Genomic DNA, 26359 nt, shown 5'->3' on the forward strand with positions numbered 1-26359 from the left:
CACACATCTCAGTGACAGCGACCATTAGCCCAAAATGGAATTTCGTTATATATAAAAGAAAGGTCACTTTCTAGGCTTCCACTAGATGACACTGGCTTAGTCTCAAAGGTGGCATTTCTCTTTAGTCAGTGAAAAGCAGACAGATAATGCCCTGAACAAGTCAAATGTACACGAGAAAGAACATATTGAGAATATCAGTTCCAAATTCTCACTCACCATTCCTTCACATCCTACATGGTACAAAATATTAGCATATTTCTCTACCTCTTATTTGATCCATTTCAAACAGTAAACTTTCCTACTTTAAAATAAAAAACCCACAGAAGCTGTTCTGCTCTACAGGGGATTATGCTTTTCAAGTGAGGCCTGCAGGTAGACCTGTAGGTCCCTACAAGTCTCCCAGCAGAGTTTGCAACATGAACTGCTGGGTAACTGGAGAGCAAGAGCTACTGTCACTAGAATAGAGGCTTCTGAAACACCACCAGCCCAGGCAAATGGGAAGTGCCACGGGTATTAAAAAATGGCTCTCCGAGAAAGATGCCTTGTTATAAACAATTCCAGGTCCAGAATAATGAAATCATGGCTTCACAATAAAAATTCATTAAATAAGTCAGTTCTTCCTAAGAGAAAGTAAGTGCGCCAATTAAGCAAAAACCCTGTTACAGGGAAGAACTGCCAGCAGCACAAGTTATTTTAGCTGACATTACTTCAAAAAAAGCCCACCATTCACCATCTGTTCTGGCACAAATTTTGAATGCTAAGAAAGTTTTCAACATCACTGATGAAAAGAAAGCAGTCAAATGCAGAAGTTTGTTTTGCTGTTAAAAAAGAACAAGCATCTAGGACAACTCACATTTCAGCAAGAACAAACAAAAAGCTGAAGCTCTGCACATTTCATAAAATGAATTAAAGAATTAAAATATGACATGCAATGCCAAGTAGAAGACACGTAGGGAAGATAACAGGAAACAAATAAAAGATATCTTCGAAATTTTAGGAGAGAGGTAGATGGGCAACTCCAGACAATGGGTCAACAATTTGCACTCCAGGTAGCAATCATATACCTACAAAGTTTTTCCAGTTGCTAACAAAATCAACACTTTTGCAAGCTAATGGCTCCATCAGCCTTTTAAAAGGAAGACTAGCCTGAACAAACTGTTCTGTTCCAACCAAAAAAAAATATTTAAAAAGGACAATGAGTAATAAGGAAGCCAAGAGAATCAATGCAACAAAGAGAAAACAACAGCATGGACAAATGGTATTACAAATAACATTAACACTCAGATTAACCACCATGCTAGGTTAAATAATCTCTTCCAAAACTCTATTCATAACCAAATGGGAAACTAGACGACAATACAATAAGAAAAGGTGAGAAAGAATGAAGATGAAGTGAAATAGCTAATTCATCTACCTCCAAGTGATATCTATACTTTCAGAACCAGTAAGAAGTTTTTAATGACTTTCTACAAGCTGCTGGTTCTCACTTGGAAGACTACGTGAAGTTTTACATCTCTGTGTTCAAAAAGAAAGGAAAAAAAGAAGTTAACTGGATTAGCTAAAGAATGCTCAGATGGGAATTGCAAGCTCATTTCCCAAGTAGACTTGTTTAGCCAAGCAAAATAAAAAGTTTTAAAAGCATGACTGGTGTCCACAGTACAATGGAAACAAACACTCCCCAACAAACAGAAAAGCTACTTAACTTAAAAGGAAAACAATAGCATAGAAATTAGCACTTCAAAGTTCACTCACCATTCATCTGGAAATGAGAGGTCCAGACTTGGAAAACAGCCTCTAATAAAGAGCTACACCTAGCACTTCAAGTCCATCGAGATGTTTGATGAATACTCAAAAGGCGTATTACAAATACCCTTTAGCATGGGGATAGCACACAAGACATAGCACACATAGGATGCCATTCCAATCTTATTCTCCATATTCCTATGATTTAGTAATGAGCATTCAGCCTTTTTCCGTTTCACTTTTGGGGAGAAATTTTCGATTTCCTCCTATATTTTCTAGCATTAAAAACAGGAACAACCCCTCCCCCCCAGAAAGAGTAAAAGCTTAATGCAAAATTTGCTAACTAGTAAATTAAGCATTCTGCACAAAACAACTGTCTGAGGATTATGGGTTAGGCCTATGTAGATCCATCACTGTGACAAAGTTTAGACAAAAACAGATGAATACTTCTGTGCCACGTAATGAACAGATTTATTTTACCCCCCTTTGAAAAACAAAGTCAGTGTGTCACCGCAATTTATGAATGAGGTAAACATCTAGGGCAACTTTTTAATAGTCTGTAAAATAAGGCTTCAAAAAGCCCTTATAACTTTTCTTGGAAAAATGCTAAATGACAGATGGAGTTTTAATATTTCTCATGACACCAGATGATATTCTATGTGCAGTCACGCAATACCTCTTAAACAGTTATTCCAAAAAATTCGAGTTTATGTTGCAAAAAGGTTTATTAGTAATTTTTTCTATGAGTTATATCTGCCTCCTTAATGGCTGGCACCAGCAAGGACAGCTTAATTCTACCTCAAAACTTTAGGTGCTATACTGAACATACCAGCTAGGTTTCCTAAAACAAAAAGCTAATTATTTTTATGAACTCCAACAAACATTTTTAGAGTTACTATGCCATTTCTTCACTTTTAAAATTTTTTATACTAACATCTCAGTGTTAGCACAAAACATGTTACATCTCAGCTTTTCTACTTTACTATAATCTTGCTTTTTTCCTGCTTCCATAGGAGGATTTAAACACGGCCTATTTACTAATTTACAACAATATGAATAGAAACAAACACATCATACCATAGAAATCTGCATCTAGTGTAACAACACGGCGTAATCCGTCATAAAGCAGCCTTAAATCACGCAAGGGACAAGAACAAATCTTTGGAAGACATCATAGGTTTTTCCCTCTCTCTCAATCAATTTCTGAATTCATCCACGTTCTCTTTTAGAAGTAAATGGATTCCCTCCTTAAAATGTTACCATACAATTATTTTAAATATTTGAAGTCTGGATGAGGTTGGGAAGTGAAAGACTTAAGCAAAAGCTTTTATCAAGAAGAAAAAGTTCTAAATGGTTTTAATAAATTTACATTCAAGATACTATTTTATATTAGAATTAGGAGTGCAAACTAGAAGTAGTGCATGGATTTAGGAGTGTTTAGTGCTGCCAATTCATCAGATTTATATAGGTACACAGATGGCAAAAACTTTAATGAGGGCTCTACATTAGTTTTGTAGCATTTGTCCTACTTACCAGCAGATCAAAACAGCATTAGCTTGAGAGCATTCAACCCATTTCCATAAAAGCAGAGAAATATTGGCAAGAAAAGAAATCTGTTCGAGGGTCTCTCTCATCTGTACATGTAACAATTCCCACTGACAGCATTGCAAACTCATACGAAAGAAGTCCATCTCACTAAGCCAGAAAGTTTCAAAGCAGTAATGCAGGTTAAATTCCTCTACCACTAAATAAATTTATTGTTTTTAAGCACAGAGTAAGAAACGCGTCAATATTCCAAGATCTAGTTTTATGACTAAGATTTCACAAGTATAGTTTTATCACTTCTGAGTATAAAAGATGTCCTTAACAGGCACACAGAAGGCTAGCAAAAATATAGTCATATAGTCTTAACATAATCATAGAGAAGCTGCACCTCAACAAGACAAACCTGCCAGCAAAGCGTTCCCATTACCTTTTGACTGCAGACAAACCCCTTGAACAAAATTCTCTAAAATGCAATGACCTAATCAAAACATTTTTACCTTGTCACAGAGAAAAACATTCATTAATTCTATTAGTCAACTGACATGACCTTCCAGAGCCTAGGCAAGGCTGACAAGACATGCATTGTTTCCATAAAACATATTTAAGGCAAGACCTTTAGCTTACCGTTACAGACTTCAGAGTCATTCCGTGATAGGTACCCATGGTATCGATTTTAAAGCCTTCCGTTTCTGCAAAACAGAAGAGTCTCTTGTAAATTGTTCTGAGCACAGAGACATCATGACTAAACAGACAACGTAAGAAGTATCGTTGAAGTTATTTTTGCAAGGAACGTGTCTTGTTGGTTCAGTTTAGGTTCTGTTCATACTACAAAACTTGGTTAGCATTTAAGAGAGCAGTGTTGTCTTCAGGCAGCGCTCCATTTGGTATTTCTGCTTTCAGTAACCAGAGTAAGCTTTTTCTGCTGCATGGAATCATTCAGAGGAAGGATGTATATTTAAATATTTGCAAGAACGTGAAACAACATGCATGCAGTCTCAGAAATTCTCTTTGCTAAAAGATGTAGAAGCAGCTAGTTCCCAGAATGCATTATGATGCAACATATTCACAGCTGTATGAATACAGAAATGTACTTAATCAGAAACTGGTATACCAACTGACTATAAAACCATGGACACTTAATATGATAAACCCACTTCTGCAGTGCAGAAAAGCAATAATGTCATTATCACGATACATAAAACAGAAACCACATAAATTCACACTACCAGACTAAAAGTGATGAAAAGCTGTGTTTTTTCTTTCCTTTTCATGGAGCACTTTTAATCAGGCTGAATATATGCTAAGTGACAGAAGTCTACAAGTGCTCAGTGACTAAGCTTTCTGCTGCTAGCCTTCTGGGGTTTGAGAAGTTCTTCTCTCTTCCTATTTTCAGTACTAAGTCAGCTCATGACTACTGCCACCGGAATTTACAATGAAACCTTTTTCCATTTGTACATTCCATAATCTCATGCATCTGTTGTCAGCTGGTTGGCCCTACCAACCAACAGCTCCAGTAGTTCATGCTTAAAATGACAGGACTACTGCTAATCACCAGGGACGGCCATGAGAAGTCATCAGCATGGTTTGTGGTGGTTACAGCAATGCAAGCAAAGCAACTGGCAGCGCAGAGGCAAACACATCTGGGCTGCCACACTGTGGCAAGATATTGCTACCCAAGCATAGAACCTGGTTGCTAAAGCATGCCACATAGATGCTCAGGTATTCAAGAGTCAACCAGCAGGTAGATCAGGCTGCTGAGACTGAATTGGTTGCGTGGATCTACACTGGCAACATAAGGGTGAATTATTTATAGCTCAGTGGGCCCAGCAAGGCAGAGATGCAACATATTAGGTGGGCTCATGATTCCTCAATCATGAACCTGACTGCACAGGATGGCCATGATTGTGAAACACGTGCTACAATCAAGCCAAGCAGTTAAAGCCTCTCTGATAAGGAGGACAACAGTGACTGCAAGCATTTGTCTATGCTAAGCAACTTCTGTGCTATTTCAACTAGACTTGAGTAAAGGTACTTGATGCTTGCAGAAACCCTTATTGAGAACTGGAGGATCACTGCCTTTTGTTACATCATCTTCACACTATGCAGCAGCATAAAAAACTTACAAACCAAAAATAATGCATAACCAAGGTTAATTCTCATACTTGAGCCTACAGACTTCCAAGAAAAATATCAGTTTTTCAGTACTGTTAGAGCTTCTTGTGCTTACCCTGAGTAAGTTAAATTGAAACCTAGACAACCCTGACAACAATACAGATGGCCCTGGGAAGCATCTATCATTGATCATCCTTTCTTCCTTTAGATGAAGATTATCATAGAGTTGTAGGAAATGAGGCAGAAAAGTTCTCCAGATTTTATTACTCTCCAGTGCCTACCAGAAGATACCAAAGAGTTCCAAACTGATCATACTTGTCTCACCATAATGACAGTTATCTGCTTTCTGAACACTTTAGTTTTGCCTCCTCTTTTTTTCCCTTCCTCCTTAATTATATTATCAAACCTACCACCCAGCAGAGAGGTCCAGTCTTACTGACTGGATCGTGTTTTACTTGCACTGCCCACCATGTCACAGGCTGTTTCTCCATCTCACAGTACAAATTCACCTTTGCTCCAGCCCTTCGTCTCAGCTTCCCAAAGCCCTCCCTTCTGCCGGACTTGACATTCCTGAACTATGCAACATTGATTTTGAGGAAGCAAAATGCAGGTAGGTACGGTCATGAGTTTCTTTACACATTGAGCCTCAGCACAGGGCTAATACAGCTGGACTCGAGCTAAAGATAATGAAGTTTCTTCTGCCCAGCCTTTCTACAAACAACAGTTTTCTCACTGACTATATAGGTCACTGCTTCTAGGCAAGGAACATATTAATGTTTCAGGAGGTGCCTGAGGCCTTACAGAATACGTGGTAGAGCTCCCTTCAGTTGAAGGGATGCTTTTGCTGACCTGGAGTGACGCCAGAGATGCATAACCTAGAATGACAGCTGTTTGGGGATTACGGATGATTACCAACTGAGGAAACTTTGCCCTCTCCAAATTGGCATATTACAGGTTCTTCTTACCTGTGACATAAGAGGTTCTCGACTGTTTCAACCAGACATCTTTCCCAAACTCCGGGATACAGACACCCCTTAACAAGACCAGCAAGCAGCACCCCCCCACCATGCCTGGCCTGCCCGCTCCTTTCCTCTCAGCATAAACCTTGCTTCTACAGTTAATTAGTTCTTCACATTTGCTCTCCATTTCAGGTATCTTTCCAACAACCTGTTTCTTTGTCCCTGTAAAACCTTGCATTCCTCCTGAACTAAATATATAGATATACACACACAACAAGAACTGTAACTCAAGTCTCCATCAGCCACGCAAAGGGAATAAAAGCCCACAGAGCCAGCAGCACAGTTAGAAAATGAAATCTAATAACAAAGGGGAAAGAAGCACCTTGCAGGGAACAAGACCCTGTTCAACCACAAATGGTTTCATCTTCTGCAAAAATCTCAAGTCCCTCAAAAATGTGTCCTGGTTCAACAAGCCACAGGAGCCACTGAATGAGGCCTTGGATCTCTCTGGTTCCCTTCTCCCAGCCTTGTGCTGCTCCCTCCTCCTAGCAGGAGGAGTAAACAACTAGGATCTGAAGAGCCAGCTCTTGCCTCAGGCATTAGAGAGTGGGCTCCTAGCCTGCTGTGTATTTCCAGCAGGTATACAGGCCTTCCAATGCTATTTAACAGCTACTTAGGTGCTAAATAAAACATTTCTGATCATCGGTAAACAATGGCATAGTGCCTTTTCTTATTGATTTAAGTCTGAGAGAAGCTGAATGGGCCAAGTAGAATGCAGGTGCCCACTTTGATTCCTGCAAACAGTCGCCACAGCCACTATGAGGTCTCCTGGGGACTCCAGGGCCTGCTACCTGCAGGTAGGGTGGGATGAGCAGAAGAAACCACCTCCCCAACAGCCCACCAGCTCTCAACTTTCCTGCCTCAAACTCTTAAGCAGCTGATGAATGAGTTCAGCATTGCCAGCTTCCAGATAGCCACAGCAACCCTCTTTAAACTGACAGCAGCACAGACATTCTTTGCTCAGGCTATTTACCTTGTGATATTCTAACAGTCAGCCACTCACTGCACTCAATTGCAGAAATAAACACCGGGAACTGCAAGAGCCCTGTCACCGTACTGTACGTTCATGCCTTTTTTGAAGGTCTTCATCTCTGCACAGAGCTACATACAGTACCTTCAGCTCCACTCCCTGTACACAGCCTGCGCAAAGCAGGGAACAAACGTTTCCAAGTCAGGAACTCCACAGCTATGGCTGCATTCCCACTTCAAAAATTACTGAGGCTGTTAGCCAGGTTGCTGCAGCTGTTTGTAAAAGACATTCAAGGGCCAACACAGAAAGAGGAGCGGCATTTCTTCCCGAGCATTCTCCGAGGGCAGCGCCTGACCCCGACACAGCTGCTCAATAGCAGCCCTAGGACACAAGAGGACCAACAGGTCACAGTAAAGAAGAGCAGAACACAGAGCAACCTGGAGCACCAGGGGACGTGACCCCAGCATACATCAGCATAAAAGCTGTACCATACATACTCTAACACCACCAGTGCTACGTGTTTCTTCTTCTATCCCTTCTTCAGCGGCTCAAACCTGCGCTGCTGAGTCATGCAGCAGCACAGGCATGAAATATAGATGCCTGGCCAAGAATTAGTTTGCAACTCCAGTTTCAAAATCGTACTTTCACCAGTGGCGATAAAGAAAACCACAGTTAAAATGGTAAGTGTTTGGGAAGAAAAGAGACCCTTTAAAAAGAAAAGCATCATGATGGTGAAACTGCAGGTCTTTGTTTTTCAACTTTGAATTGGAGGCAGAACAACCGCTAAAAAAAGCTATGTAAGAGTCTTCAATAACTTGGATTTTTTCTATAAATTATGAAATAGCTAGGCAATCATACAAACTTCATTTAGGCAAAAAGCAGTCCAGATTTAATACTTCAAATACAGAATAAAGAATGCAAGCAAAACCCAGCGTTAACTTATAGTGGTAAATGTATTACAGCTTTTTCTGTTTGCCAAATATAATCAGTTTAATAAACATAAGCATTGTTAAAAACATCTTGATCAAGATATGTCTAAAACCTGCATCTCTAGAGACTAAACACAATAACTACTGCATAATCAGTTCTATTGCTTCAAAACAAACTGTCACCAGCTAACATTAAGACTAGCTTTCCTTCTCCAGTCACTGCATGTATTATGATCACAATTTCGCAGTTCAATGACCCAAAAATTCTCTAAAGAATCATATACTTTCCTAGCGTGGTTCATCACTAGTTACCTTTCTAGCATCACCGTGCATCAAACTGAGTGCCTTCTCTCATTTAGAAGAATTAGACCTAGTAATGAAAATATGCACACTAATGCATCAGCTTATTGGACTGATTATATTCTCCATCATGATGCAGTCAGATGTTCCATTTCCTCACATATGAGTATTAATGCTCAAAGTGCCTTCCATTTGCTCAGAGCCCACTGCTCTGTGTCAATCTAGGTCACCAGACATTTTGCTTCTGCACCTGCTGCAGCTCTAGCCATCCCATCCAGGTGTAAACTTGAGCACCAACACGTTGCCTAAGAATAACAGTTTTAAAAAGGCTTGCTTCTTGAAGGAAGTCTAGGCAAACAAACAGTTTGAAGGAATACGCCTCTCCAAAACTGGAAAACTCAAATAAAAGACTTTACTTGAATTGCCGATGAATAAGATTGAATAATCACTTTTTTTCATCTGTATACTTTTCAAAACAGATAATAGCTCTGCAGACTGCCTGGAAATGATTCACTACCCCACTTCACACCCATGGCAATTAAGTCACTGACACCAAATTTCATTCTACAAAATCGTTTACTGAATACTCCTTTTCAGTACTACTCCCTAACAAGTAAAACTGAAGTTTCGAGCCTAAATTTCCAAGTTCCATTAGCTAGAGTTTACAAACTTCTCGGTAAAGTTCATCTAAAACAGTTTAACAACACTCTTACAGGTAATTAAATTCAAGTTCTTAAAGTGTCACAGTACTAAGAAAGTCACAACACAAATATGCGTATATTTTCCACTACTGAATAGACACATTATCAAAGTACCTGGTCACATAAAGCCAGGAAAGAGAGAGAGAACAGAAGCAATCTATTGCAAGCACAATCTACTTTTTCCAAACGTGAAGCTCTTACACATTTTCTGCCAAAAAGAAACAGAACCCTATAACCTCAGAAATGAATGCATTAAGTATGTTTAACAAGTTAGTCAAGTTTCAGAACTCTGAAACTCTTACTACCCATTCTCCTACAGGACAGAAATCACAATTTAAAAGATATACTTAAAATGGGACAGGAAAAAATATTTTCTGTGGTCCAGAGTCTCCTCAGTTTTAAAAATTTCTTAGTTATCTATTGCCTAGACCTAACACTTCACACTTGTTTGAAATTGACATACTTCTGAAAAACCGTATCTATGTTTGAAAATCCAACAATTACAAGAATAATTTCAAAATAAAATGACAAAAGCAGGAAGTCTACAGAAAGCTTCCCTGAAGAATTTGGTTAATTATTCTTTTCAACATTATGGAATGAAATCATGTGACTGTACAGCAAGCCCCTCTCCAATTTACACCAAATAAGACTAAAAGTAGTGGCATTTTCACAATGACTGACTTCTATGTTGAAACCTTAAGGAAAAACAACAATGTGGAACATTACTAAAGGGACAAGACTTAGAGCAGCACAGAGAAACTTTACTTTGCTGCCTATACTGTTAGATGCACTCAGTGCGGCAAGAATTGGTACAATCGGTACATTTGAACTGTTATACCTGGGCATTAATTCATTTCTCCAGCTCTAATTTCACACTGTCCAGTATAGCTATTTCCTTTAAGAAAAACCCTTCATAGGAAATTGTAGTGAAAGAAAAACTAGTTGGCAAATGCTCAAGTACTGAAGACTACAAATTATGAGAAACAAAACTGAACAGGTACTAGTAAATGTATTCAGGGGAGGGTTTTTTCATTCTTTCCCATTTCAACACAAAATTGAACACAATGAGCTACAGTATAGCACATACATGGAATACCACGCAAGTTCTCTGATGTTTGTTATTCACTTTCCCCAAACAGAAAAAATGGTATTAACTTTGACAAAGCAAAACACTGCAAGATGCAAGTTGAACTGCTCATCTGTAATTTACAGTAGCATTTAACAGCACGTAAGCTATTGCAGCCAGAAAAGAATGCCCTGAACATCATGCATAAGAAGCTTCATTAAGGAACAGAATGATTTTGTTTGATAACAAGAATGAAGAGACAATACAAAAGTGTAGAAGAATTTGCCTTGCCAATCTGCAAGAAACAAGAAAACATCCAACCACAACAAACACTATTTGCAAAACCGAAACAGAGCAAGACAACAATACTAAAACCAGAACTTAAGATGAAAAAAAGCAAGGGGGACAAAACAAATTCTGATTTAGAAAGACTCATCATTACTCAAGTTCAAGCTTCCACTCTGGCTTAAAATGAATGAAAATTCTTAAATATTGTAGATTATTTCCATCTTCTCTCTAGAAGGAAGCTAGTATTTTGCGCTGCTGTCATTTTTTTCGTTAGAGACACAAGGTAGTAACACGATTACTGAAAGCAACTTCTGAAGTAATTGTGTTTGTATGAGGAGGGGTAACTTATTTCATTTGATTCCTCTAACATTCATAAAACAAAACACTAGATCTGCAAATATATTTATTAATGCACATGCTTCCCCAGACAATTTTTTTCAGCAAGTTCTGGCTCTAAGCTTTCGGTTTGCTTCCTAAATGGTAGAAAGCATTGCTAAGAGATAATATTTTTAGACTTGGTTACCCAGTATTACCACTGGACAAAAGCTATCTTTAGGCACAGCAATAACTTTTTTGGTCTTTGCTTAGGTTTGCAAGCAACAGCACAGAAAAGCCTACAACCCTGACTTTACAATTCATTGATTTCATTTCCCTTTTATATATTTTAATTATTATTTTTAAGAAGGATTACAATCAACTTACCCTCTTTGCCTTTGAATCTTTCCTGATCGTATCTGTTGTAGGCAGCTGGAATAGGTTGCTTATTTCGCAAAGTGGGATCCTAAAACAGGTTAAATAAGTTTTTTTTAGACGTCCTGAAAATATCTGCTGATTTGTGAAGTTCACAAAGCATTATACGGAACTGCTTAAGACAATAAAATTAGTTCACTTTGTAGGATTTTCAATGTATTTGAATACTGCTGTGTCTAGTTTCAACATCCACTTACAGCCTAACAGAAAATTTGGAAGTGCATACTGAAAGAAACAACAACAACCAGAGGCAAAACTTAAATAGTAATAGCAAACTGCATTAGGTAAAATCTTCAAGTTTTCTAAAAATCACTGAGTTCCTGTAATATCCTCAAGATTCAGAAAAAAGATTGTCAACTGACAACTCATGGTTAAGGCTTCCACCAGACACACACAATGTTTCTTGCCAGCTTGATTAAGCTAGAAATCTGTTAGTCTGCCAAAATAAAACCAGATTTGGTGAAAAAAGTATTCTGTAAATAAAAGGGGAAGGAGAGGTTTGGTTTCATGTTATTTGTGTGTTTTTTTAAAAGCACCTGTAACACACCACTATACACCAATTCATTTTTTCTGTGTCTGATACCATTCTGCATGGTACGTTTGAAGAGTCCTATGGACAATTTATAAAATTCAACAAAGCAAATATTTGAAAGTTGAAACTCACCTTGCTACTTAAATTTAGTTCTTTGTTAAATGCAGTGGTAGCAAGAATAAACCCAAGTAAAATTAAACAGTTTTTATAGTAGACTGTCACCGAGTTCAAGAATACATTATGTTTAATAGAGACCAATAGTAAACACACAGAACAAATCCAGTCTAATACCCAGACAGCTTAAACAATAAAGCTATAAGTCTGTCTTCCTGATTTATTACAGGCAAAAGAAAGCTGGTTCAAGCTGTTCCCGCCAGTGAGTCATGTTCCAGATTCTTAAACATTTGCTACCCTATCTGTCAAAAAACCCACCAGCAAAAAAATTGTTTGAAATGGCAGCAGTCTCAAGTAATGCATTTCTTCCAAATAGATGCAGAATGTCTCTGGTGTTTGATACATACCGAAGCTGGCACTAACACTTTCATCGGTAAGTAACAAGAACATATTGAACAAATTAAACTAAAATATTCAACTCTTTAAATACCAGTAAATGTAATTTAAGGCAAAGAATATCTGTGAAGTTATGCTTGAAAGTTACTCATTCACTGAAACTAAACTAATACAAACTTCATGTTTAATAACGACAAGACAGTGTACTCGCACTTTCAGAGTGAAAACCTTCATGCTCAAGGTGCTGCTCTTACCGTTGGTGCTGTGTTTGGTGCAGGTCTTTGCTCAGGTGCTCGACCTTCTTCTCTGGCTTTTACTGATTGAAGAATTGCAAAAATATTTTTGGCAAAGTTCTGAAAAACATATTGAATACCTGTGAACCTCGATGACAATCTGTTTCAAGTGATACTAATACACATGGAAGAAACCATTCCATTAACCTGTGCTTTACAGAAAAACAAGTCATTGGGGCATGAGTTATATCAATTAATGTTTTTAAGCACATTCCTCCAGCTAGTATTAATAGGATTGTTTTACTCCAAACAAAAAGTGCTAATTAACCTTTTGAAAGGCAGACACTTATTACATGACCAGTTAATACGCATTTTAAGTTAGAGATATGGACACGTCTTTCATTACTGGCTATTTTAGTAATGGATCATCAGTAAAAGAAACCTTTTAACAATTAATGAAAGCAACTTGTTAATAGCTTGGAATAGGATCAAGAATTCATATGCTTAGAGTCTTCCACAGCATTGTAAGCTAACACTGAAATGTTGTTAATGAAGACCACTGGTATTACGAACCAAATGCAAAAATTATAAAGCAATCATGTCTGGGGTGAATTTTGTAGAAATAATTTATAGGGAGAGCTCTAATTCAAAGCTTCTCTAGGCTCACTCACTTGACCTCAGCCAGTCAGCACGTTGTCAACTTGCTCCAAGCCAGAAGGGCTGGAACTCGAATACCCCCAGCAACCACTTATGAAGGCAAAGCCATTCCTTGCACACACAAAGAAGTTCTTTTCACAAAGACTGAAAGAACTCATGCAACACTCTTTCTGTCAAAAAATGGAAAAACATTTCAAAGAGCCGCGAGCCATGTGCATATCAATTATATGTGGATACTCAAAATCAGCTCTGTTCTTTGGAAAGAAAGTGCAACTATATTTTTTAACTTGAAATTCAGAGACTTCCTCCAGACTCTGGACTGGGCAGCATAATAATCACAATTCTTGTCCTTGCTGCGTTTCATCACATATTGCCTCTTGGAAAAACAAGCTCCTGAGTCTTCTGAAACTCAGAAGGATGAACTAATTAAATAACAAGAGAAGGAACTTAGAGTGATTGTCCATGTAGAAGCCAAGTCTTGCAGTCATAGGGAAGCTACAGCCAACTTTCACAATCCTATCTCATTCACAAAACCTACAGTTACCGTACTTGTAAAAGTGGAATTAAATTTCAAATTATGTTTTTTTTTTTTTTTTTTTCAAAGGCATTTTAGTATCTCAGTTTTTAATAAACTGAAGGAAATTAAAATTTGGTCCAGGACAAGGAATTTTAGGTTAAAAAAAAAAAAAAAAAGATATTCTCCAGTCTGCTGAAAAGAACTCGTTAATAAGCATAGAATTACAAAGCGTTCTTGCTGATGTTTTCTCTGAAACCATGAAAATGCAGGTCCCCCATGGACACAAGTAATATCAGTTCGAAAGGGGAAAAAAACAGCAGTGCTTTAACAAATGCTCAAACTACAATCATCATCTTGCTGTTTATTGGCTTGTTTGGGGATGTGGGATTACATTGTTGTGACAGAAAATGATCGAGCACAAAGTCCATTGCAGGTTCCAACTGATTTGCAAAGCCCTGCAGAGAGGAAAGACCACTAAGTTTTCATTGTTTATCCCTTTAGAGATCCAGAAAATAAACAGCCCTTAGCTTCTACCCTAGATTTAGTTAAACTTAATACCAAATGCAACAGTTTTATTACCAAAAACTTCCAATCTGGGGGACAGACCAGGAAACAAAAACAAAACAAAAAAAAATCTGTCTCTCTCTGTACTAGCTCTTAAAGAAATTTGAACATTCTTTTAAAACAATGCTTGAGGAAGTCTTCAGTATAAAAGGACAAGTTCATTCATTTTTGTTTTTATCTGCCTAGAGTGCTGCTACTCCCATGAAAGCTCTTTATTAACTCCAGCCATGTCTACACCTAATAGTATTCTACCACACTTAGGAAGAAAAAGAGAGGAAGAATGTTTCAGCAGCTATCAAACCTGGTTTCTGATATTTTCTTAAATAATTCTCTATAGTAATAGATTTCTCCTCCCATCCTCCTTCATGCCTCTACAAAGAGGACTCATGCACGCACTAGATGTAGATTGGAAGAGAAGGCAATGGGAACCAACAGACAATCAAGGACAGCAGCTATGGGCAGATAAACACTGGTGATCATCATCTCACAGCAAGAGTCACACATGTTCTTCAGGAAAACCTTCAGTCGTATATAAATTCTCAAGATTTACAGCAGCAGATGCTCGATCCCCTGCCAACACAGTGACTAACACACAGCAAGTCAAGTTACTATCACTGGTGTTAATTTAACACCAGGCTGTTTTAGGAGAAATACCAGAACAAATACGATCAGCCTACTCTGGTGGGGAAGAGCACCAAGTTACATCACTAGCAGAACTCCTCCTGTAATAAAACTGCTTTCATATAAATATAATACAGTTTGTTCTTTAAAAAAATAAAAGCCTGCAACATTTATCCTGTAACCTGTATTTAATTTCTGTAACTATCCTTCACCCTAAAGCTCATTGACAAAGAACTCTAGTCACAAGAACAGCTTTAACTGCTATTTATCAGATTAGCAAAAAATAATACTTTAAAAAAATAATACTTTTTAAAAAAATAATACTAATGATTTTTAGAAAGTATTTTAAAAATAATAGTTTCTAATACCAATCATCAAGAAAGAACAGATTTCATCTCATAAAAAAATATCTCTTACAGAAATCTGACATACAGAACTAGAAACACTTAGAGAACATGGCTTCAAAACATCCCCATAAATCAGCTGTAATCGGTTTGTATCAGATTTTACATACTGGCATTTCAAAGCAAAGAAAGAAGATCCTAGAAACAACCCTATAAACTCAAATTCTTATTTGAGATAAGGATTTCCTGTTGGACCTGAATCCCAGGATGATCAAGAGCTGTAGAATACTATAAATATCATCCAAATTTACAGCAGACAGAGAAGGAAGAATCAGGAAGCCCCTTCCACGCTTCTTTACACGTTTGCTTGATACGCTCAGACATGCTGCTAAGTCCTTTGCAGACAATGACAAACCAAGGCACGATGCATATTCTCACCACAGATTTTTAGTAATTCTTATGTGCTGCATGGCATGAATGTGCCAACTGTATTCAGGTGTTCTTAAAAAGTACAGGAGAATTTAAACAGTTTGTGTGGCACATAAACCGATTAACTGTAAAATTAAAAGAAAGTTTTACACATGTAAATTTAAATCACACACCTAAATCCAGTGTCATTTAAGGCACACTCCTATGTCTTAAACTCTAAGCATCTTTCACAGAAACTGTTCACAACCACTGAAGCTGATTCTCTCCTCCTTGTTATTCTGAATTGAAGATAGTCTTAGAGCATTGTATTGTGTGTTGTATGCTACACTGCCCTCAGAATCAAAGGTTGAATACATACAAGATTGATATTCAGAGACAGCTGCATGCATGCAAACACAGGTAGAACAGCTACACGAAGTACTGGTATTTTCTGCACTGTGCTTATTCAGACCATAAAAAGTTCCCATTGTTTCTGACCCAACACCTTTATTCTCCTAATGCAGGAACTCTTCATAAAGACCACAGATGGAAATACGACCACAGATGATGGAATTGTCATGAAATAATGCCTCCTTTCTGAACCAGGTGTACATGTCCCTCTCCTATTTTCATTCCTTTGTTTCCATTGACTAAAAAGGACAAGATGCTCAACTGCACTGACAGGCGTGCTTGCAGAGGGCTTATGGTACTTCTCAAACTATTTTCCATACACTTTTGTCCTGCAATGACCATAATGCAGTAACCCATACAACAGTATGTTTCATACAGAAGGTATAAACAGAACAAACAAGTTGTAAAAGAACCACCTAAGTATAAATAGATCATTTTTGTTATGCTTTCAGGACAGTACCAATGTAAGAAATTATCACAGTTGATATAGCTAACAAACTGGAGCAGAGTATATGACAAATTTCTTTAAACTGTCCAACGAGGGCATATATAAAAAAGCATTATTAAAACTTGATTTGTCACTAACTGACATGGAAAATTAAAATTAAAGTCAGACACCCCTTATCACAAAATCTGCTCTGGGAAACAAATAATATTCCACCAGTCAAAAAGTTTAAGTACTACTACAGTCTACTGCACTGAAATAAAACATAGTTATTAGCCCTATTTGTGGACTGTTTCCAGTGACAAGTTTCATTCCTCACTTGTTCTATTTTTTCCCCCCACTAGATTTTTATAGTAAGAGTATTTTATGTGAAAGACATATAAAGCATCTAATTTAAAATAGAATAAACACTAACTCAGAAGTATGAAAGAGCAACACTAACGTCCTGAAAATAGAACACAGCATAAAATCTGCTTTAAAAAAAAAAAAAAAAAAAATACTTTGTACGTAACCTGAAGTTACTTCTTCTTATATATATATGCACCATATAGAAATGCAGGTGGGTATTTTTTGTTTATTATTTTATTTTTAAGTCATTGAAGAAGCGCACAAGTGTGATGTTACTTTACAGCTAACCTAAATTTGCTTCAGGTAACACAGCTCTGTTACCCCAGCGGTTTTCTGACAAATTTGAGGTACCTAGTCCCAAAGAGAGATTCAATATTGCTCACTATGAAAACAACTTTCACGGTCTGGTCCATTCTTCCTTCAAGAGCTGTACTCAAACCACATCGAGTGTCTAGCAGCAATACAACTGTCTTCCCAGTTTTACTGAGTAAGCTAATATACATTGAAGTAGAGTTTGGGAATTGAAATCTATACCGTGTCACTTGTGCACAGGCCTTCTAAAACCATACACTCGTTCCATTTGAAAGCACTAATTGCTATTAACCTGGGACACCTTCATCTTTTCAACTTCACAATTAAATTCACCACTATTGTGAATTTCAGGAACACAGAACAATTCTGCCACCTAGAGCTCAAAAACAAAATTGCTTTTACAAAGAATTACAATTTCCAAAATTTTACTCAGACCTTTTAGCTGTCAAAAATAACTTAAAGTACCATATTAGTCTTGCTATAAAGTTACTTTAATTTAAGCGTTTGTCAATTAAAAGAAGGTTCAGTAAAAGCTTTTACTGAAATTGCCGTAAGTGTAGTTTGTAATCCCCTTGCAGAGAACTTCATTGCTATAAATGATCAAAAAGTAAAAAAAAAAAAAAAAAAAAAAAAAATTACAAAAACAGTAACTAAAAAATAATCTCAACAGCATTTACTTCAAATATTCTACTTACTGTCAAAGGGGTCAACCCTATTATTGAAAATCTTTAATTTAAAAACGAGGACGTATATAAAAATGCTAGGATTAAGACAGAATACAAATGTTTTATTTGGTCTTACTTCCTACTTCATTAGGAAAAAAAAAATAATATGTTTAAAAAGTCAAAATTCAGAACATTTACTTTTATCTTTCTCATACAGTAAATATTAATCAGGGAGAGGACTATCTACCCAGACTGTAAGAAGATCAAATTGGCCAGTCTGCATAAGGGAAGTAACAGGAAGTAAAAAGTGAGGCCTTTGCTTCAACATTGCAACCCGGACGTAGTAATTAACATGCATGTAAAGAGAATCTTATATTAACAAACCCCACAGTTTTATGAACCAATTATTATGAAACTAAACTAGAGGAACAGTTTCAAATAATCCAGATCCTATACCAAGTTGCCTTCCGTATGTTCAATTGGACTGATTATATTGTTCCTTCTGTGCATAGGGTTAGTTTGCTCAAGGAAAGGTAATTCTGATACGTTCATACTTTCAAGAAAATACAACTCAAGACTGCTACCCCAAATTTAAAGTTTTAGCAGTAATCTGTAACATCCGTAAAAAGAAATGGATCAAAGATTTGGGAAGGAAGAAGAAAAACAGAAATGCTCAGAGCACATTATTCCCGTAAGAACAGCCATTCACTTCAGAGAATTATAAATTCACAAGGCCACTGCTAGTGTATTGTCAAGATTCCAGTTTTAAGATTTCTCTACACACAAGGAGCACAGGTTCAACCCAGCCTGCTCCATTACTATGCTGGTTATTTATAGAATATTTCTGAACATACTGGGAGCCTAAAAAAACTCAAGTACATCAATCACTAAGATAATTACTCCTTTCCAATATATTTGTGATTGCTGAAAATCCTGCTTAGACTACTTTCGCATTCCTACAGGAAGAATTCAAGTGCTATGAACACATTTCCATTTACAGTAGAAATGGAATGAGGTGTTTTTTGCTTAAAAAAAAAAAAAAAAAAAAAAAAAGGTTGCTGAAGCCTGCTACTAGAGATTACAGAAATCAAAGAATTATTCAGGAAGGAAAGACAAAGGAAGAACATGAAAGGGAGGAATCAATTTCTGTTTAAACACGAAGATTTTTCTAGATGTTCAATGGTTTATTTTGTGAAACAGATATAAAGCAGTAATTCAAAACTTGTAACTCCAAATACTTATGGTGTTAAATATTCTATGTATGGGTTCAAATCCTAGCTGCCAGAAAAGATGTCCAGTTCAATAAACAAAGGGTCTCTCACTAAATAAGTTACAAAAGCAGTATTTTGCTAGTATTTTCCCTTAAGATTTACAGTTTCAGCTCAAACCGATTTAATGTAGATAAAATCTGACAAGCTCAACCTGCCCTCCAGAAACAGGTTTCATAGTCAATAGTATGACTATGTTATCAAAAACTCAATTCATACCCCTCTAACATGGTGTAAGTAAACATCCTAAATTATTATATGTGCTTTATACAAAAAAGGCCAGCAAAAGAAACAGCAGGACACTTACAGCACTAACACCTGGTCCAAATATCAATCCACAGATGAAGTAATTTTGACTTCATTTCTAGAACTCCTCTCCCTTTGCCTGTACTGCTTCTTTCCCCCAGCACATCTCTGGTGTTAAGGCAGTAATTCCTTTACCCTGATTTTTGTGCTTGTTTGTGAAGGTCAGCAATTAGAACTGGACTGCGTGAGGAGTGAAGACAGACAAAAGAGATGAGATTCTCAAAGGATTCTCAAAGCCCCCAACAATTGTGGCTGTTAAAGAAATGGTAAGGGAACTCAGAAGTTGAGTTTTCAGTTGGTTAGACTGTCAGCTCACCAAGACAGCAACGTTGCATACGTTTATTCAAACCTGAAATTAAATTGCCTCTGAACTATATAGCCACCCAAATAGTTCTAAAATTAAACTACTATAATGGCAAGAAAAACCCCATACTAAACAAATGCACTTTGGCTCTGAAAAGCAATTACATGAAAATGTCACATTATGCATGAACTCTAAGAGACTACAGCGCAGACTGGGAAGGCCAACAGATGTGCAAGAGACAGCACAGGATGACTCATCCACCTGGGATTAAATCAAACACTAGATTTCCCAAAAAGGGTAGGAGTGCATAATAATCAGATAGAAAACTAAGTAAAAATAATACTTCAACAAGAAGTTCTAAGCAAAATTTAAAGATAACGCAAGCAGACAACTGCAAATTCTGGAAGTCTTAAAAACAAAAAAGATAAGTGAAGTGAAGTGTCTGCTTTTAAAAACCAACAGCAACCTCACAAAATCAGTATAACGATAGCCAAGGATCAATGCAATAGCTGAGTACAACATAGGGGTAATGGAAGGGATCATACGGATACGGGCTGTGCATTATAGCAAGCTTGGAGCCAAAGCACGAATGACAACCACTGAATGATAGTTAATGAATGGCAACTTGTACAAAAGCACTAGGGCTCTCCTGCCAATATACACTGGACAGTAACAGAACTCCAATAATCCCAAAGAAAGCAATTATGAGATAACAGTTATTTTATAGGTAGGATGAGGGTCAAGAAGGGAAGCCATGCTGAGATTAATCCTTTAGCTATCATAAGCAATTATTTCTTGGAGCATCTGGCCAAAGAATTCACAAAAGGAAAAACAGCTCTTTATTTAGTCTGCAGAACCTACTTCGAAATGTAGCTTCTGAAGAACACTGTAACAGGGGTATCAATGTACTCAAATCCAACATTCTCGTGAAGTGAAAGAAAACCTTACACCTTTTGCCATAAAAAATTCACTGCTAATTTCAGCTAAGGGAGTGACGTAACTACGAAGTCACTATTGAAAGATAGTTAAAGATAACATCTGAAAGGGCAGAACACAAGCATCATGAAAACTTTTAGAGCTGTACATAGAACACTGAGGAGCATCTTGCTGAAGGAATCTGTACTTTTCCAGAGACATCAAGAACTGAAAAAAATTCCCAAAACATGTTAAGGATGGTATATTTTGTTTTGTAGCCTGATATTCCTAGTGTTTTCCTCTTAAATCTTAAGCCTTTTCTACATCAATGTTTACTACAGAGAACATTGGGAAAGTTTACATGCAGGAGCTTTTCCTCTGTGATGGAGACAGCTTGAGGATCTGTCTCAGGCTGAATCATTTTTTATAAAGAAACAAGGAAACTGACATTTTAGGGTTCTCATAATTTGGTACCATTACCCCTGGAGTTCTAAAGAAATTCAAATATGAAAAAGATCCTACATGGTAAACTACTGTTGAAGGCAGCTTCATTTTTAAATACATTTAAGAGGATTCAAGAGACTATAGATAAATCTGTATCAAGCAGATATTGAAAAATTACAATAAAAAGAATTAATAGGCACATTAGCAAGCCAAGTATCATACAGAAAAGCCAAAAAAGCAGTTGCAGGGGGTACTGTGCTACCTGGATCAAAATTCTTTGTATGAACTGGAAAGTAGATAAGGAATGATTTGCTGTAAAGAACATACCTGAGTTTCCTAACAACTTGAGACTATCTTTGCAAAGGCTCTTTCAGAAATCAAAATGCTTTGTGAGGTTCTGGGATATAACCTTAGCCCTGTGTAACAGAGTGATGTTTCCCCACCCATTTACTCTCAGTTTCTTGCTCAAAAATATAAACCTCTGATGATTTCTGTTTGTATTCTGTTCTGTATGTATTGGGAGAACACTCGCAAAATTCTGTGCAAACAGAAAAAAGGACTCACTAATTATTCCTCAGACTAGCCAAAGGAACTACTTACCAGAGTCCCTGAACAAACTTAATCTTTTTGTCCTTCTTCCTGTGCTAGGTTTTGTCTAAGATTGCTACCTCGTCTTACTGTTATTACAGGGATACTAGGATTAAAAAAAAAAAAAAAAAACTCTTTACTCATCATCTTTGCAAGACTCCCCTGCAAGGCATGTGAAGATATGAATGCCATGACGGATTCACTACAGGAGGAAAAGTTACCCAGATTCCTTCAATACATACATCTTGGATGATTGAAGTGTTTTTTGTTTGTTTTGGATTGTTTTTGGTTTTGTTTGTTTTGTTGTTGTTATTTTTTTAATTTATCACTAACATTTATTTATAACTGTTCAGTGGTAAGATTGCTAAAAATCTCAGACTTAAAGCAGCAACATTCACTCTGCACATAACACGCAGGTATGTGCCATATTCCTATTAGTTACCCCATAATTCCAAAGTGTTTATTCCACTGAGGTCATGAGACTATGTTGCAAAAATGACCATCACGTAAAATACTGTTAAAAATAAGACAAGCTAAAACATGGAACAACTTTGCTTAATGTCAAGACATTGTTTTCCTGTGACAGTACTTAGAGAAGTAGAAAAGGCAAAGGATACAATCTGGCAACCACCTCAGGAAAACAGACCTCCGCAATCTGTTAGGAATTGACTTACTGCTTCCTTGAGAAATTTAGCCTCAATTGTCTGCTATAAAGAAAGCTTGCTCTCTTTGGACAATCAGGCTATCAGCTGTGCTTGCAACCATGCTCTGGATGGCACGTAACCAAGTACAGATAAAGACATCAATTAAAGGAGCATGAAGGAACAAAAAGACACAGAAAAGCCTCGTCACGTCAACTCTTTCTGGTTTTGTTCGTTTTATTATTTTCTCTCATTACTTTTCCACTGTTTTCTACAGTTTAGCAGCCTTTGGACTTTCTTTCCATGTAGGTATGTTGCTACTTGTATCAGTTACACCCCACTTCTGTCTGTTTTACACCTACAGGTACTTCCTACAGCCTTCCCAATTGTAAGGCTCAAACCAGCTTTGTTTAAGAGGAATTAAGTGACTACTTGGTATCTTTTAAATGGCTGAAGCAAGTATTTTGAGATCTATTTTAAGCTTACGGTAATGAGGAAAGAATGAACTCTGTCACTGTGCCAGGAGCTCTCCAGCATACCTTTACCTAGAACACTAAGCATAATCCTCTCTCAGTCATCTGAAGTCTACAGTGAACAAGCTAGAGATACAATAAAGAAAAAATGCAGTTTGCCATTTGGATCATAGAAATAGCTTGGTATCTGCAGCATTACCTTGCCTGTGCTTTGTAAGATTGTAGTTCTTGTCCTCCATACTCTCTCCCTGCTGACAATATCTCTGGTTACATCCACTTCAGCATCAACAAAACTTCTCTGTTTAAGAGCAGTTATGTCATCATCCAGATCAGTTTTGATAGTGGATCTTTTCTTTGCCATGATTTTTGCTTTGATAGCAGCAATTTTTTCCACTGACATGGCTTCAGACAAGGACCTAAATGAGCAAAAATAGCAGAAGAGACTGAATAACAGCACAAACAATTCTTCTGAGAGGATTTCTGAATGAGTAGTTTCCTCCTGCTTAAATTTACATTTATGCCATAAAAAGTCACCTTACATATACATAAAGATTATATGAGCTTAGCATTGATTTTAATGCCCAAAACAGCATTTTTCTGACAAAAGACTCCATACAGGTATTAGCACAAAAAAAGTCAAAAAAAAAAAAAAAATCCCAACTATAACAAGCAGAAATAAAGACTGCACGTGTAAAGCATCAGGACTAACACTTCCATTCACAGTATCATCTGACTTTCACCTCCTAGTAATTTATAGTGAATTACAATTTTGTGTCAGCCAGTCTCAGGCTTCCAAAGCATTAAACTAACTTCTGGTTGAGGCTCTGTTAGGCGGACTTGGGAACTTGGAAGATCAGTGTTACCTTTTCATATCATGTAGGCCAAACAAACAACAGATGGTAGTAACTTTGTCCACGTTAAACTGTATTTGAAGTAGCTCAGCTCAGTCCAAGAGTGCAACATTTTTATCTGTTTGCTTTTAATTGTAAACACAGCAGGATTTAGTTGCCAAACACTGAGCACTATTGTTTTCCAGGTAAACTGAAGAATAAAAAGGACCGAATTGCACAATCCCAACTGCACGTAACCAATTCTATTTTACATGTTTTTTTGAGAACACATTGAAAAATTACACTGTGAAGCAATCTCCTTTTACACCTAAGCTACTGAACAAGGAACTTATTTGTTGCTCTTAAATGAGCAAGAAGAGTGACAAACACAAAATTCACTGCTTATGAATGTTACTTGTACTTTTAAAGGGACAATCTTTTGCATTCAATTGTATTCTGTATTTACAGATTTTTACTAGGTAGTTACAAATAACATTGGTCATCTTTACTACAATACTGTCTCATACTCCAAAACCTTTGCTTGTAACACACTGCAACTAACATCCAAATCATCGGTTTACACAAAACAATGTGCACAGTTAACACTTTGTTTCTTAAACTTCCTGACTTTTAGTCAGGTATGACAATCAAATGGTGTGTGTTTTTTTGTTGTTGTTCTTTTTTTTAAACAGTTTCCTTTTATGTACACCTAAACAAGACAGATGGAAAGAAGATATTTTTATGTGCTTAGGTGCAATTATACCTCACTTGGCTATATTAATTGTTGAAAGGCTAACTGATAAATTTAATCCTGTTAAGGAACAAACAAGCATTCACAACATTGCTTATGCTCAGGAAATAAATTTTTCAAGAATGCAGTTGCTCTATCAAGTGAAACTATTTATTTGCAAAATCCAATGCAGATGAAAGTGTTACTGCATACTCATACACCTTCCTAGCAGGAAGCATGATTCCCATTTTGCATTCTGAGAGCTGACACACGCAAGAAATAAAGCAACTACCTTTACATTATGGTTTCAGAACTCAGGTATTTGAAAATGAGTTACTAGAGTTTGGTATCCTACTAAGTATCTACTAAGCACAAGATCCTTAGCATCAACAAGGTCTTGCAATAATTTCATTTCCTCTCTGCCTGGCTTAGGGAAGACACAATATCGTGTAAGACACAAAAACAGGTGTCATTCTCTGCAAAATTCTGGATAGATTCAACAGAAAAATAAAGGGTACGGTCAAGTTTTCGAACACTTGAATACTGATTACTACTTATGGCAATGACAGGACATTATCCTCTGGTAGTCTACTGCCTCCTTGGAGGAAACAAGCTCACCTCTGCAGGGAGTCAAACTGAGGTCCTGCTAACCTTAAATGTATTCTTAGATTATTCTCCTCCTTTTGTGCACAAGATACTCCTCAGTACAAGGTTTTCTTTCTTTGAAATAGAGATCATCAGCTTTCCTTTGAAATTCTGCTCATTATCTTTGACTGCTTAGATAAACACCATGGCAGAAGAAAGCGTAAGTGGTGGGGGTTGGAGGGCAACGTGAGGCAACTGTTCTTACACTTGTGAATTAAAAAAAAAAAAAAAAAAAAAAAAAAAATCAAGATATCTCATGCCACACCATCTGAACTTCCACTCAAGAACAGGATTCTGACCAGGCATGAGGTTCTATCCCCTCAAGTATAATTGATGATAGCACCTAAGGGAAGGGGGGATAGAGGTGAGGCAAAATACTTCCAATGAGAGCTAGTGGACAGAAGTAAGACCACATGCCTAATTGTTATTAGTCTTTTAATTAAGCATTATCCATATGAAATTGAAGTATTCCTACCTGATCTGCTCTGTTTGCACGATACCTTCTTTATGTCCTTCCAACCGAGCCGCCAACCGCTCCTTGTCAAGGCGCACACACTCTTCATCCTAGGAGTAACAGCAGTGCTTAAATTTTTGTGTATTCTCTTTAATGAAAGAAATACAGCTAGAATTAAAGCTATATAGAATTCACTTTAAGATTAGCAAGGACTATCTTTATTTCCAAGCATTTTTGAACTGTGCACTAGTATTAATTGTACAGCTACTGGAAATTTTTTAAGAATCACAATTAGAAAAATGAAAAGGAGACTACCATTCCCTTATGAAGTGCCTTGCTGAGACAAGAATGCAAAATAATAGAAAAGCAGTAAGAGAATTTGAAGGTGACAAACAATAAGTAGGACAATATGTATACATACATTTTTGACAAGCTCAATGATGTTTTTACGGAAAACTGCCCAGAACTGTGACATTTTGATGTAGAACTTTCAAAAATGGCATTCTTAATATATAGAGAAGTCAAGAGTAAAGACCAGTAAAGCAACTTCCAGTTACTCAAGCGAGGATGGAGACAGACATGTAAGGTGAGAAAGCAACTTTATGCCATTTTTTCAGCTTCTTAAAGCTGATACCATTTATGTCTTATCAGTCTTATTTCCCCACAAAATCTAAATCATCGTCAAGCCTGTCCTACTGCTAAAAGGCTGAAGCATGGCAAAAACAGTCATGCCCGTGTATCAGGAGAGACCTGGAATCTCTACACTGAAAC

At 37.1% G+C, this 26359-nt stretch overlaps 1 protein-coding gene across 1 annotated transcript in view; it reads right to left on the minus strand.

Moving 5' to 3' along the window:
* Positions 1-26359, minus strand: part of CDC73 (cell division cycle 73) — a 104837-nt gene that overhangs the window by 71579 nt on the left and 6899 nt on the right. Inside the window, exons 6-10 of the mRNA XM_084527778.1 lie at positions 25610-25698; positions 23129-23345; positions 12720-12818; positions 11376-11454; positions 3913-3977 (exon numbers count right to left, since the gene is read on the minus strand). Coding sequence (XP_084383904.1) covers positions 3913-3977; positions 11376-11454; positions 12720-12818; positions 23129-23345; positions 25610-25698 — 549 coding nt within the window. The remainder of the gene's footprint in view (positions 1-3912; positions 3978-11375; positions 11455-12719; positions 12819-23128; positions 23346-25609; positions 25699-26359) is intronic.

Source organism: Aythya ferina (assembly GCF_964211825.1).
Source record: "Aythya ferina genome assembly, chromosome: 8".
Lineage (NCBI taxonomy): Eukaryota > Metazoa > Chordata > Aves > Anseriformes > Anatidae > Aythya > Aythya ferina.